Source organism: Eurytemora carolleeae, unplaced genomic scaffold (assembly GCF_000591075.1).
Source record: "Eurytemora carolleeae unplaced genomic scaffold, Eaff_2.0 scaffold789, whole genome shotgun sequence".
In the NCBI taxonomy this organism is placed as follows: domain Eukaryota; kingdom Metazoa; phylum Arthropoda; class Copepoda; order Calanoida; family Temoridae; genus Eurytemora; species Eurytemora carolleeae.
Genome location: NW_019396727.1, coordinates 61721 through 75371, shown reverse-complemented (window position 1 = coordinate 75371; position 13651 = coordinate 61721). Strand labels below are relative to the sequence as shown.

General features: G+C 32.1%; 1 protein-coding gene across 1 annotated transcript in view; it reads right to left on the bottom strand.

Annotated features, from left to right (window-relative positions):
- LOC111707862 (sodium- and chloride-dependent GABA transporter 1-like) overlaps window positions 1-13382 on the bottom strand; it is a 30536-nt gene extending 17154 nt beyond the window's left edge. Inside the window, 11 exon segments of the mRNA XM_023481045.1 lie at window positions 816-889; window positions 1951-2054; window positions 2569-2597; window positions 3675-3812; window positions 5277-5334; window positions 5788-5872; window positions 8130-8232; window positions 8947-9012; window positions 9412-9476; window positions 9959-10064; window positions 13305-13382. Of these exon segments, the coding sequence (XP_023336813.1) occupies window positions 816-889; window positions 1951-2054; window positions 2569-2597; window positions 3675-3812; window positions 5277-5334; window positions 5788-5872; window positions 8130-8232; window positions 8947-9012; window positions 9412-9476; window positions 9959-10064; window positions 13305-13382 (906 nt within the window).
- Between the last annotated feature and the right edge of the window lie 269 nt (window positions 13383-13651).

The following is a 13651-nucleotide window of genomic DNA, read 5'->3' as shown; positions in this document are numbered from 1 at the left end:
ATTTATTTTAATCTCTAAACTGGACGATTTTTGTTTACTTTTCTTTATAAATCAGGGTAAAGAAGTAAATCTATAATTTTGTAAGAAACACTAGTGCTAACTGCTAATATAAAATAGACAAAACACCATTTTTAATTAAATTAAAGTAAAGTAATAAGCATAGAGAATAGAATATATATATAGAGAGGAATTCACTAGAAAAAAGTGTAAAACTTGTATGCTTGTATGTCCGATCATAACTATGAAACCCCTTTGCCCGGTTTTCTTGAATTTTAATCGAAAACATTTTTTATTTATTTTTTATTTTCTACTTTTTACTCTTTCTTAAGCTTTTTTATGGTGGAAAAAAACTCAAAAGAAAATACTTCTTCGCTAATATATAAATATTTGAATCGTTAAAGCTGGTTAAACGAATGGACTGCAATTGGCTATATTTTTCTAGGAAACCCATGGCTAACCCGGTGCTGACCTTTTCAATAGTTCTCAAAACGCAGGGTACTCTAGCTGGTTTTTTGCATATTCAAGCTCGGCTTTTAAGTCAGAAATATTGCACTTTAAATTATAATCATTGATATAGATTTATTTCGCGCACAAAGATAAAATAGAACAAAATAATCATCTTTGACTTGGAGTAATTCATGAAGTATGGTTAATTTCTATTCTTGGTCTGAAGGAATCACACAATACTTGTTTAGATTTCTAGATTGTACATTACAATCTTCTGTAATAGATTCAAGATTTTTACATAAAACAGTTCTTGAATCATTTTCACTTACATCTACTAAAAGTCAAATATATCCCTAAAGTTATCTAACCTGAGTTCCAGCATCAATCCATACTCTTGAGTCTCCTAGTCGGGATAAATCAGGTTTCATGTAGTATTCCAAACCTAATCCAAACCAAACCAAACTTTATTAGTATTCCAAATCTAATCCAAACCAAACCAAACTTTATTAGTATTCCAAACCTAATCCAAACCAAACCAAACTTTATTAGTATTCCAGACCTAATCCAAACCAAACCAAAATTTATTAGTATTCCAAACCTAATCCAAACCAAACCAAACTTAATTAGTATTCATCCAAACCAAACCAAACTTTATTAGTATTCCAGACCTAATCCAAACCAAACCAAACTTTATTAGTATTCCAGACCTAATCCAAACCAAACCAAAATTTATTAGTATTCCAAACCTAATCCAAACCAAACCAAACTTAATTAGTATTCCAGACCTAATCCAAACCAAACCAAACTTTATTAGTATTCCAAACCTAATCCAAACAAAACCAAACTTTATTAGTATTCCAAACCTAATCCAAACCAAACCAAACTTTATTAGTATTCCGAACCTAATCCATATCAAACCAAACTTTATTAGTATTCCGAACCTAATCCAAATCAAACCAATCTTTATTAGTATTCCAAACCTAATCCAAACCAAACCGAACTCTTTTAGTATTCTAAACCTAATTCAAACCAAACCAAACTTTAATAGTATTTCAAACCTAATCCAAACCAAACCAAACTTTATTAGCATTTCAAACATGATCCAAACCAAACCAAATTTTATTAGTATTCCAAACCTAATCAAAACCAAACCAAAACATTATAAGTATTCCAAACCTAATCGAAACCAAAACATAATTGATATTCCAACCCTCAGTTCAAACAATAGTAATACACGACGCGATTTTTAAATTATTCGTTGTTATGATTTGAAAAATTATGTAAAATATACATTCATGGTTTTTTAGTTATCTTATAAACGCCAAAAGTCTGAACCAGTCGGGCCCAAATTTCGTGAGAGATTGTATCTGTTTGGTCTGAAATAAAAGTAATGTAATCAATTTTTTTCGCAAATCCACCAACGAAATAGTTAAATCTGCGAAATTATAAAAGCTTTGAATTTTAAAATTATTACAAGAAATAAGGTTTTTTTGATTTGTTTGCCCAAAGAAGCTCCCTCCAGCGTGATTCCTCGAATCAACAGGATTACCAACAGGAAGTAGGGGAACAGGGCAGTAAAGTAAACAACCTGCAGTACATTAAGGAGACTGTAAGCGTAATTTCAAGTGACATTCATGCAAAGATCACAACGCCCGATTTACAACGGTTCCCTTGAAACTTTAATTTTATAAAAAATATGGAAAATACTTTCGATTTCTGACTCGAAAAGTTTTTATTTCTGTGAGTTTCTCCATAGCTGAAAACTTAAGAATGAAATATCCAGATATCCGATGGATTAGCTTCTCTGGAGTTTAAATTCATGTGGAGAACAAGCAATATTTAAATTGGATATTAAGAAAAAGAGTGGTTTAAGCCTTAATCCTGATATCCACCATTCTAAAGTTTTCAGCTCATGTTTCTTAAAAGCAAGAAATGCACAAGCCATCTTTGCATGGAGGGTCACTTGAAATTACGATTACAGTCAACAATAAAAAACCTAACTAAGAAATTGCACTTTAATCTTTTATATTAAAATATCAACACAAAATATGTTGTTTAGTTGCAGGGTTACTCACAAAGAATAAGACCTCAGATACAAATTCATTCATTTTTTTAATTTACTCTTTCCTGCAGCTGTAAACTTTTCCCCCCTAAAAATGACTAAATCATGTAAAAAACTATACTCTCAACAAAACCCCAATTTTAACCTTGAAATTGCTAAATAATAACAGATTTAATAAATAAAAATAAGAAGTTGAACCCTGTAGATACAGTTCAACCCCGTAGATACAGTTGAACCCCGTAGATACAGTTCAACCCTGTAGATACAGTTCAACCCCGTAGATACAGTTAAACCCCGTAGATACAGTTCAACCCCGTAGATACAGTTGAACCCTGTTGATACAGTTGAACCTCGTAGATACAGTTGAACCCCGTAAATACAGTTCAACCCCATAGATACAGTTCAACCCCGTAGATACAGTTCAACCCTGTAGATACAGTTCAACCCCGTAGATACAGTTCAACCCCGCAGATACAGTTCAACCCCGTAGATACAGTTCAACCCCGTAGATACAGTTCAACCCCGTAGATACAGTTTACAAGTAGACAAGTAGACAAGTAGACAAGTAGACAAGTAGAAAAGTTGGCAAGTGGATAAGTAGACAAGTAGACAAGTAGACAAGTAGACAAGTAGAGAATCTGACAAGAAGACAAGTAGACAAGTAGACAAGTAAGGAATTTGAAAAGTAGACAAGTTGAAAAGTAGACAAATTGAAAAGTAGACAAGTTGAAAAGTAGACAAGTTAAAAAGTAGACTAGAAGACTAGTAGATATGTAGAAATGTAGACAAGTAGACATGTATAAATGTAGACAAGTAGACAAGAAGACAAGTAGACAAGAAGACAAGTAGACAAGAAGACAAGTAGACAAGAAGACAAGTAGACAAGAAGACAAGTAGACAAATAGACAAGTAGACAAGTAGCAAAAGTAGACAAATAGACTAGTAGACAGGTAGACAAATAGACAAGTTGGCAAGTAGATAAGTAGACAAGTAGACATGTAGACAAGTAGACAAGAAAACAAGTAGACAAGTAGGCAAATAGACAACTAGATACACAGTTAGCAAATAGACAACTAGACTTACAAACAGTTAGATTTGAAATTAGACTAAACAACTTGACAACTACTGAAAGGCCAGGCAACTAAAATAAAAATACTTTTCTTACCCCAGGACTCTGTTGTAAAGCCTTTTTCTCCCAAAACTCTTGTACTGGGTCGGTCACATTAAGAACAAACAGATTCATCGTTTCATTGAACTTGTTCATAAACTCACAGTAGTCAGCAGAAATATACTCTATACCTTCCTAGAATAGGAGATATAAACTCTACACCTTCCTAGAATAGGAGATATATACTCTACAACTTCCTAGAATAGGAGATATATACTCTACACCTTCCTAGAATAGGAGATATATACTCTACACCTTCCTATAATAGGAGATATAAACTCCACACCTTCCTAGAATAGGAGATCTACTCTATACCTTCCTAGAATAGGAGATATATACTCTTACCTTCCTAGAATAGGAGATATATACTCTACACCTTCCTAGAATAGGATATATATACTCTATACCTTCCTAGAATAGGATATATATACTCTACACCTTCCTAGAATAGGAAATATATACTCTATACCTTCCTAGAATAGGAAATATATACTCTATACCTTCCTAGAATAGGAAATATACTCTACACCTTCCTAGAATAGGAGATATATACTCTATACCTTCCTAGAATAGGAGATATACTCTGCACCTTTCTAGAATAGGAGATATATACTCTATACCTTCCTAGAATAGAAGATATATACTCAACACCTTCCTAGTATAGGACATATATACTCTGCACCTTCCTAGAATAGGATATATATACTCTACAACTTCCTAGAATAGAAGATATATACTCAACACCTTCCTAGTATAGGACATATATACTCTACACATTCCTAGAATAGGATATATATACTCTACACCTTCCTAGAATAGGAGATATATACTTAACACCTTCCTAGAATAAGAGATATATACTCTATACCTTCCTAGAATAGGAGATATACTCTACACCTTCCTAGAATAGGAGATATATACTCTATACCTTCCTAGAATAGGAGATATAAACTCTACACCTTTCTGGAATAGCAGATATATACTCTATACCTTCCTAGAATAGAAAATATACTCTAAACCTTCCTAGTATAGGAGATATATACTCTACACCTTCCTAGAATAGGAAATATAAGTTCTATACCTTCCTAGAATAGGAAATATATATTCAACACATTCCTAGAATAGCAGATTTATACTCTACACCTTCCTAGAATAGGAAATATATATACTCTACACCTTTCTATAATAGGAGATATATACTCTACACCTTCCTAGAATAGGAGATATATACTCTATACCTTCCCAGAATAGGAAATATAAACTCTACACCTTCCTAGAATAGGAGATATATACTCTACACCTTCCTAGAATAGGAGATTTATACTCTATACCTTCCTAGAATAGGAGATACATACTCTACACCTTCCTAGACTAGAAGATATATACTCTACACCTTCCTAGATTAGGAAATATATACTCTACACCTTCCTAGAATAGGAGATATATACTCTACACCTTCCTAGAATAGGAGATTTATACTCTATACACCTTCCTAGAATAGGATTAGTATATTCTACACCTTCCGTATGAGATAGGGATTAGAGGATAGAAGACAGAATTATGAATGAAATTATGAAGAAAAAATGATTAAAATTTTACCGTTTTACAATCTTTATAATCTGCGGGTAGGATACTGCAGGCAACATTCTCTCTCGGCCTGTTGATCAATTAAATTGTAAAACACAATATTAATGATTTTTATTTGATGATCGCCCCTCTTCGAAATTGCAAACAGAGTTTTAGATATTTAGAAAAAAAAGTTCATTTTATGAATACTAATAACAAAGATATGACAGAACGCAGAGATATAAAAAAATGAGTATTAATGGGATACACAATGGTACCCTGAAACCTACTTCTGATCAATAATTTAAGAGATATTTTTATAGCTTCAAAGTGATAATTCCTTTATGCTTCCTTACACCTCACATTTGTAAAGAAACCACATTTAAAAAAGATCAGTTTTTAAAGTTAAAAAAACATTGATATCTAATTTATTCTTTTTTCAGTTTTCAAGGGTACCTTTGTATATCTATAGTCGGGCATTGTCGCTTAATTCTCTATATATAAGGTTTCATTAATTAATATTAAATAACAAAATGTTGTTGACCTGCAGCTTTCATTGTACGCTTTTTCATAGGGATTTCTGCATGTTTCAGTATTCCAACCATTCTCACATGTTCGCCATGGGAGATCTTAAACGTATTTTATTAAATCAAAAAATTTTTAAAAAACATTAAGTTATGAACATATTATTGCTTCTGTATCTGTTTCAATGTGGTTTTTAATACCTGTCTCTTTATCTTTATCAGCATAAATGTTTGTATGTATATCAACTACTGTATTTATAATTGTATCTGTATCTGTATCTGTATCTGTATCTGTATCTGTATCTGTACCTGTATCTGTATCTGTATCTGTATCTGTACCTGTATCTGTACCTGTATCTGTTTCTGTAACTGTTTCTGTAACTGTTTCTGTACCTGCACCTGTATCTGTATCTGTATCTGTATCTGTATCTGTATCTGTATCTGTATCTGTATCTGTATCTGTATCTGTATCTGTATCTGTATCTGTATCTGTATCTGTATCTGTACCTGTATCTGTACCTGTACCTGTACCTGTACCTGTACCTGTACCTGTACCTGTATCTGTATCAGTATCTGTACTGTACCTGTACCTGTACCTGTACCTGTACCTGTATCTGTATCAGTATCTGTATCTGTATCTGGATCTGGATCTGGATCTGGATCTGGATCTGGATCTGTATCTGTTTCTGTATCTGTATCTGTATCTGTATCTGTATCTGTGTCTGTATATGTGTCTGTATCTGTATCTGTGTATGTATCTGTACCTGTATCAGTGTCTGTATCTGTATCTGTATCTGAATCTGTATCTGTATCTGAATCTGTATCTGTATATGTATCTGTATCTGTATCTGTATCTGTATTTGTTTCTGTATCTGTATCTGTATCTGTATCTGTGTCTGTATCTGTGTCTGTATCTGTGATTGTATCTGTGTCTGTATCTGTGTCTGTACCTGTATCTGTATCTGTATCTGTATCTGTATCTGTATCTGTATCTGTATCTGTATCTGTATCTTGTATATGTATCTGTATCTGTATCTGTATCTGTATCTATATCTGTATCCGTATCTGTATCTGTATCTTATCTGTATCTATATCTGTATCTGTATCTGTATCTGTATCTGTATCTGTATCTGTATCTGTGTCTGTGTCTGTGTCTGTGTCTGTATCTGTATCTGTAAGTCGGCCATTTAAAATAATTTTCAAATTTTGGCGGATTTTCTTTTTGATTTGTTGAAATTCCCCAGAAATGTTTTCTCCAATGATTATGTTTCGTAAATCTTTCATGGGGTCATGTGAGGTCCCACACAGTATATATATAGATGTGAACACCTTGAGTTAAGATTTTCGGTAGAAATATAGGCGTCCTGAAAGCCTTTAGTATTATTTATTGGCTAAGTTACAAATGATTTAAGTCTGAATTGAAGCATGTCCTTTCAGTGTAATCTCAAACCTATTGGGCAAAGGTGATACTAAGCAATACTTGTGAACACAAATTTTATTAAAAGGTTGAATTTACATTGTTTCCTGTCGTTATTGAAGTATTTGACATGCATGGAAACTTTGCATTTATTTTAAAAATTTGTGAATTTGGTGATAACATCAAATTGTGGATGTCACAAGAATAAATATTCACAAGAAGCAAAATGTGAATTGGAATAATGAAACGGTGGAATTTTCGGGGTTTTTTCAACTATGTCAATTTAAATGATTTCCTAAGTTGCTCAAACATTTATAGAAATTGTCAATTACAAATTCCTCGACGGTAAAAGGTAGAACAAAGACGCTAATCATTTTACATTTCTGGTTCTCATGTATTTTATCATTATGTTCTTTCTTAAAGAGTTAGCGTTTCTATCGTGGACTCACAAAAAATATATTACCTGAAGAAAGAGACTCATAAAATATATATTACATTATGATAAGAACTCATAAAATATATGTTACCTAAAGATAGAATCTCTTAAAATATATAATACCTAAAGATAGAATCTCATAAAATATATGTTATCTAAAGATTGCAAGACTCATAAAATATATATTACATTATGATAAGAACTCATAAAATATATGTTACCTGAAGATAGAGACTCTTAAAAAATATATTGATTGAAGATAAGGACTCATAAAATTTATATTACCTGAAGATAAGGACTCATAAAATTTATATTACCTGAAGAAAGGGACTCATAAAATATATATTGCCTGAAGAAAGGGACTCATAAAATATATATTGCCTGAAGAAAGGGACTCATAAAATATATATTGCCTGAAGAAAGGGACTCATAAAATATACATTACCTGAAGAAAGGGACTCATAAAATATATATTATCTGAAGATAGGGACTTATAAATGACATGTTACCTGAAGATAGCGACTCATAAAAGTAGTAGAGACCCCAGGCCAGAACGATGATGTAATATACATTTAACCAGCAGGCCATTACTGCAGCAGCAATACCGACACCCTGGACAGTGTACATACATTACATAAATATCCTGTAAAGTGTACATAAGTACGTAAACATCCTTTATAGTGTACATACAGTATAAACACATTCTGTACAGTGTACACTGTATATACAGCACATAAACAACCTGTTTAGTGTACATACAGTAGAAAAACACCGTATAATATTAAATATTACGTATACACTCCCTATAACTCTGAAACCAGCCTTAAATATTACGTATACACTCCCTGTAACTCTGAAACCAACCTTAAATATTACGTATACACTCCCTTTAACTCTGAAACCAACCTTGACTATTACGTATACACTCTCTTTAACTGTGAAACCAACCTTAAATATTATGTATACACTCTCTTTAACTCTGAAACCAACCTTGACTATTACGTATACACTCTCTTTAACTCTGAAACCAACCTTAAATATTACGTATACACTCTCTTTAACTGTGAAACCAACCTTAAATATTATGTATACACTCTCTTTAAATGTGAAACCAACCTTAAATATTACGTATACACTCTCTTTAACTCTGAAACCAACCTTAAATATTACGTATACACTCTCTTTAACTGTGAAACCAACCTACAATATTACTTGAGCACTCCCTGTAACTCTGAAACCAACCTACAATATTACGTATACACTTCCTTTAACTCTGAAACCAACCTTGACTATTACGTATACACTCTCTTTAACTGTGAAACCAACCTTAAATATTGGAGAAATCTTGTAAACACCTAGTCCACCTATTGATAGAAATTGTCCAAGAGCAACCTTTTATAGAAAAAAGTTTTTCTTTTTGTAAGAAATATAAATTGGTTAATTTTAAAACATCTCCAAGTTCGAAAATTTCAAATATATTTACAATAAATACATTAATCAAACAATAATTAAATTTTGAAAATGAAAAAAATTTGAATTAGATGCCATGTTTCTTCTAAATATTTTCTAAATAATAAGCTCGACAGTTTCTAATAAATCAGAAAATGCAGGTTGTATTGAATGATAACTAAACTATCATTTTCTTCACAATCAATACCATTTTTTCTTGGTATTTTGAAATAAGAGGTTTCTTATCGTCTCTACATATAACATTCAGATCCAATTAAATTTCTTTGGTCCTACATTCAATTTTTTTAAACAAAAAAATGTTGAAAAAAAAACTATTTTTTCCTCGAGCATGAACATCGGTACCCCGGCAAACACGAGGGTGAGAACGTAGGGAACCAGGAATGCTCCTGAAAACAGTATTAATTTTTGTTTCAATTTTCATCTTTCTTTGCACGCACTTTAATAGTAATAATAGTTAATAATTGTACAAATTTTGGGATTTCTTGGTATTTCATATTCAGAGTTTTCAAACAAATAAAAAAATCGACTCGCAAAAAAAATTAATTTTGCTTAGAACTCCGTAATTGCGCATAAAGTAAACACAGATTATGCGAAAAAATGTTGCAAAATTGAGTTTTAGCTTCAGGATCAGCCCTTTCCGTACCTTTATGCACAAATCAAAACAGGCAAGAAATGCACACAATAGTAGACAAATAGCAAATTGAAAAATACTTATTATCTTTATTAATATCTGTAAATATGTGAATATCTATTACTGTTTCATACAATCTTCAGGTTATGCATTAAGAAATAATCAATAATTAAAAATAATAATTTTATTTAAATATATTTTTAGTTTTATGTTAAATAAACATTAATTATTTTTTACCTCCTCCATTTCTAAAACAAAGATAAGGAAATCTCCAGACATTACCCAAACCAATTGCATAACTAAAAAATGTTAATCAAAGAAAATGAGTTTTTGCCAACAAATCCTATTTTTAAGTCTTTCAAACCTTTCCAACCCGATTTTGTAGAATTTTAAGAATTTTTATCGTTTCTAAGAAGCATCGTTTTTCGTTTCATTTTTATGTTTTTTTTCTAAATTATTTATTGTTTTTGAAAAACTATAGTTTTTTAATTTTTATTATGAATCAAAGTTTTAAGACAATTAGTTTTTTTGTTCTTTTTATAGAAACAAAAAACCAGAATGCTTAATGCCCTCAAATTTTCCTACCAAAAAATTCTCAGGCACACTGCCTGAATGACTGTTTTTTCCTGTAGCAAACTAAATCTTTGTTTTGACCCACTTCCACTTGTCAGATTTTGATAAAATTTAGCTTTTTGGAAAGCCTTTGACACAAGAAAACGAATTCCACAAGTTTTGCGAAAACAACCTGTCAAAGAAATTGGCACATTTTTAGTTTTCTTGATTAAAAATCAGGCTATTTAAAATTTTGCAAAAATTTTTGCATATTTGAAATGGCATGGTCAAGGCTTTTCAAAAATGTATAATTTTTCATTTTTTGGACAAATTTTTTTTGCAAACAATTGACATCCCTTCTCACATGCCTTCCCTTCTCTTATGCCTTCCCTTCTCACATGACATCCCTTCTCACATGCCTTCCCTTCTCACATGACACCCCTTCTCACATCCTTCCCCTCTAAATCCCATGTTTTATGTCTAAATATGACAAATGATACATCATNATATGACAAATGATACATCATTGGAAAGCTCTTGTGCTCTACTTTTAGAATCTGCAAAAAAATTTGCAAATTTTCAAAAATTGAATTTTTTATCGCAAAATCCATGGCATGTGAGAAGGGGAGGCATGTGAGAAGGGGCTCACATGACATCCCTTCTCAAATGCCTTCCCTTCTCACATGACACCCCTTCTCACATCCTTCCCCTTCTCACATGCCTCCCCTTTGCAAATTTTTTTGCAGATTCTAAAAGTAGAGCACAAGAGCTTTCTACAAATAATGGGCCCACAGAGCCCTCATGTAGTTTTTCTGTACACCCCTCTTGTGCTCTACTTTTAGAATCTGCAAAAAAATTTGCAAATTTTTTTGCAGATTCTAAAAGTAGAGCACAAGAGCTTTCCAATGATGTATCATTTGTCATATTTGGACATCAAACACGGGATTTAGAGGGGGGGGTCAAATTGACCCCCGCCCCCAGCATATCCTGGTTTTCAAGTACCCCAGTAGAGATAGGGTTAACGAAGGGTCGTCGTTAACGGTCGTTAATGTAGGGTCGTTTTCAAAAACGACCCTTTTAAAAACGAAAAATTATCGATTTTTATTTAAAAAGAAAAACTATTGTTTTTGAAAACGACCATTTTTAAATAACGATTGTTTTGTTTTTCGTTTTTTCTTCTTCGTTTTCAAAACGAAATAATCGTTTTGCAAAAAAGTGAAAACAATCAATCCCTAGTTGAAGATCTTTAAAATTTCAATTTATGAAATCTTTTAGATCACTTTGTCAAAATTTTAAATATCAACGATAATTACACCATCAGGTTGCAAAGATAATTTGAGTTTGGGACAAACAAAGCATCAGTTCCTTTAAATAGGTTACCCCCTAAAAAGGATAACGACAAATGTGGATTTAGTTAAAAAAACATTCGTGATAATTCAGAAACAGAAAGTTTTGATACAGAGTGTCTTAATAAAAATGGTAATAAAACGACGACTTCTATCTCGTCTTTGTTCTGCATGGAATTATTACTTGAACTTGGAGGAAAATGCTCTTGTTGTATATCTAGGGTAACAAATACTTATTTTAATGATTATTTCCGCCTACAGACTACAGTTGAATGAATGTGTTTAAACCCATGAATGATCGTGGCCAATTTTGCAAAACACATAAATATCAGCTTGTAGTGTAAGAGGACAAAAAAGTGCAAAAAAACTGGAAGTACTTTGGGAGATAACTCAAAAAGTGTATGTCTGAGGTTGTTCAAATTCTCGACTTTTCTTATTATGATATGCCCCACACATAAGGCTCAAAACAGGGCTTTAAAAACCTACTGCCTGAGTCCTCAGGCATACTGCCTGAATGCCTAATTTTACCTTTACTCTGCTAAATCTATATTTAGACTTACTTTCGGTCATTGGACTTTTATAGCTTTTTATAGCTTTTTGTAAAGGAAGTAGATTGCACAATTTTTGCGAAGAACTTTTACACGGATTTTGCACAGATGTCATGAAAGAAAATTTGCAGATTTTCAGTTTTCCTTGAAAAGAAATTTAGCTTTTGAAAATTTTTAAATTCGCCAGGGTAAGGGATTTTCAAAAATGTATACTTTATTATAATTTCGCGCAATTTTTGTTTTTGCACATTTTTGCTTAATAACTTGATATTGCAGTAAATATGAAAAATGTTGCAAATTTGCATTTTTTGCAGATTATCAAAAGTGTATCAAATGTCAAAAATTTGTATCAAAATAAGGAAATAGCCCTGACTATTTTGGGTGAACCCGACGTCAGCCTGGGATATAAAATAGTATAATTAACCTGGATCCCCGGGATATAAATAGTATAATTAACCTGGATCCCCAGGATATAAAATAGCATAATTAACCTGAATCCCTGGGATATAAAATAGTATAATTAATCTGGATCCCTTGGATATAAAATAGTATAATTAATCTGGATCCCCGGGATATAAAATAGTATAATTAACCTGGATCCCCGGGATATAAAATAGTATAATTAACCCGGATCCCCGGGATATAAAATAGTATAATTAACCCGGATCCCCGGGATATAAAATAGTATAGTTAACCTGGATCCCCGGGATATAAAATAGTATAATTAATCTGGATCCCCGGGATATAAAATAGTATAATTAACCTGGATCCCCGGGATATAAAATAGTATAATTAACCTGGATCCCCGGGATATAAAATAGTATAATTAATCTGGATCCCCGGGATATAAAATAGTATAATTAACCTGGATCCCCGGGATATAAAATAGTATAATTAACCTGGATCCCCGGGATATAAAATAGTATAATTAACCTGGATCCCCGGGATTTAAAATAGTATAATTAATCTTGATCCCCGGAATATAAAATAGTATAATTAACCTGGATCCCTGGGATATAAAATAGTATAATTAACCTGGATCCCTGGGATATAAAATAGTATAATTAATCTGGATCCCCGGGATATAAAATAGTATAATTAACCTGAATCCCCGGGATATAAAAAAGTATAATTAACCTGGACCCCTGGTTCCTCACTTCCTCCATTAATCTCAGTCCTCATCTCCATGAGCTGCTGATGTTCAGGCTCCCCCATTCTATCTGAAACCAATCAATCAATATACCAATCAATTAATCAATTATGGCGTGAATCAATTAATCTATCAATTATGAATTCAGACAACTATTAAGCTTACTACAAGCAATCAAGTAAAAAGTCAAACAATCAACCAAACAGTAATTAAACTACTCGATTTACTCGATTAACTAATTAATTTATTAATTGATTAATCAATTAATTAATTAATCAAACCTTTGATCAATCCATCAATCAACTTTTGAGAAAGTACACTGCAAAAAAGTCCA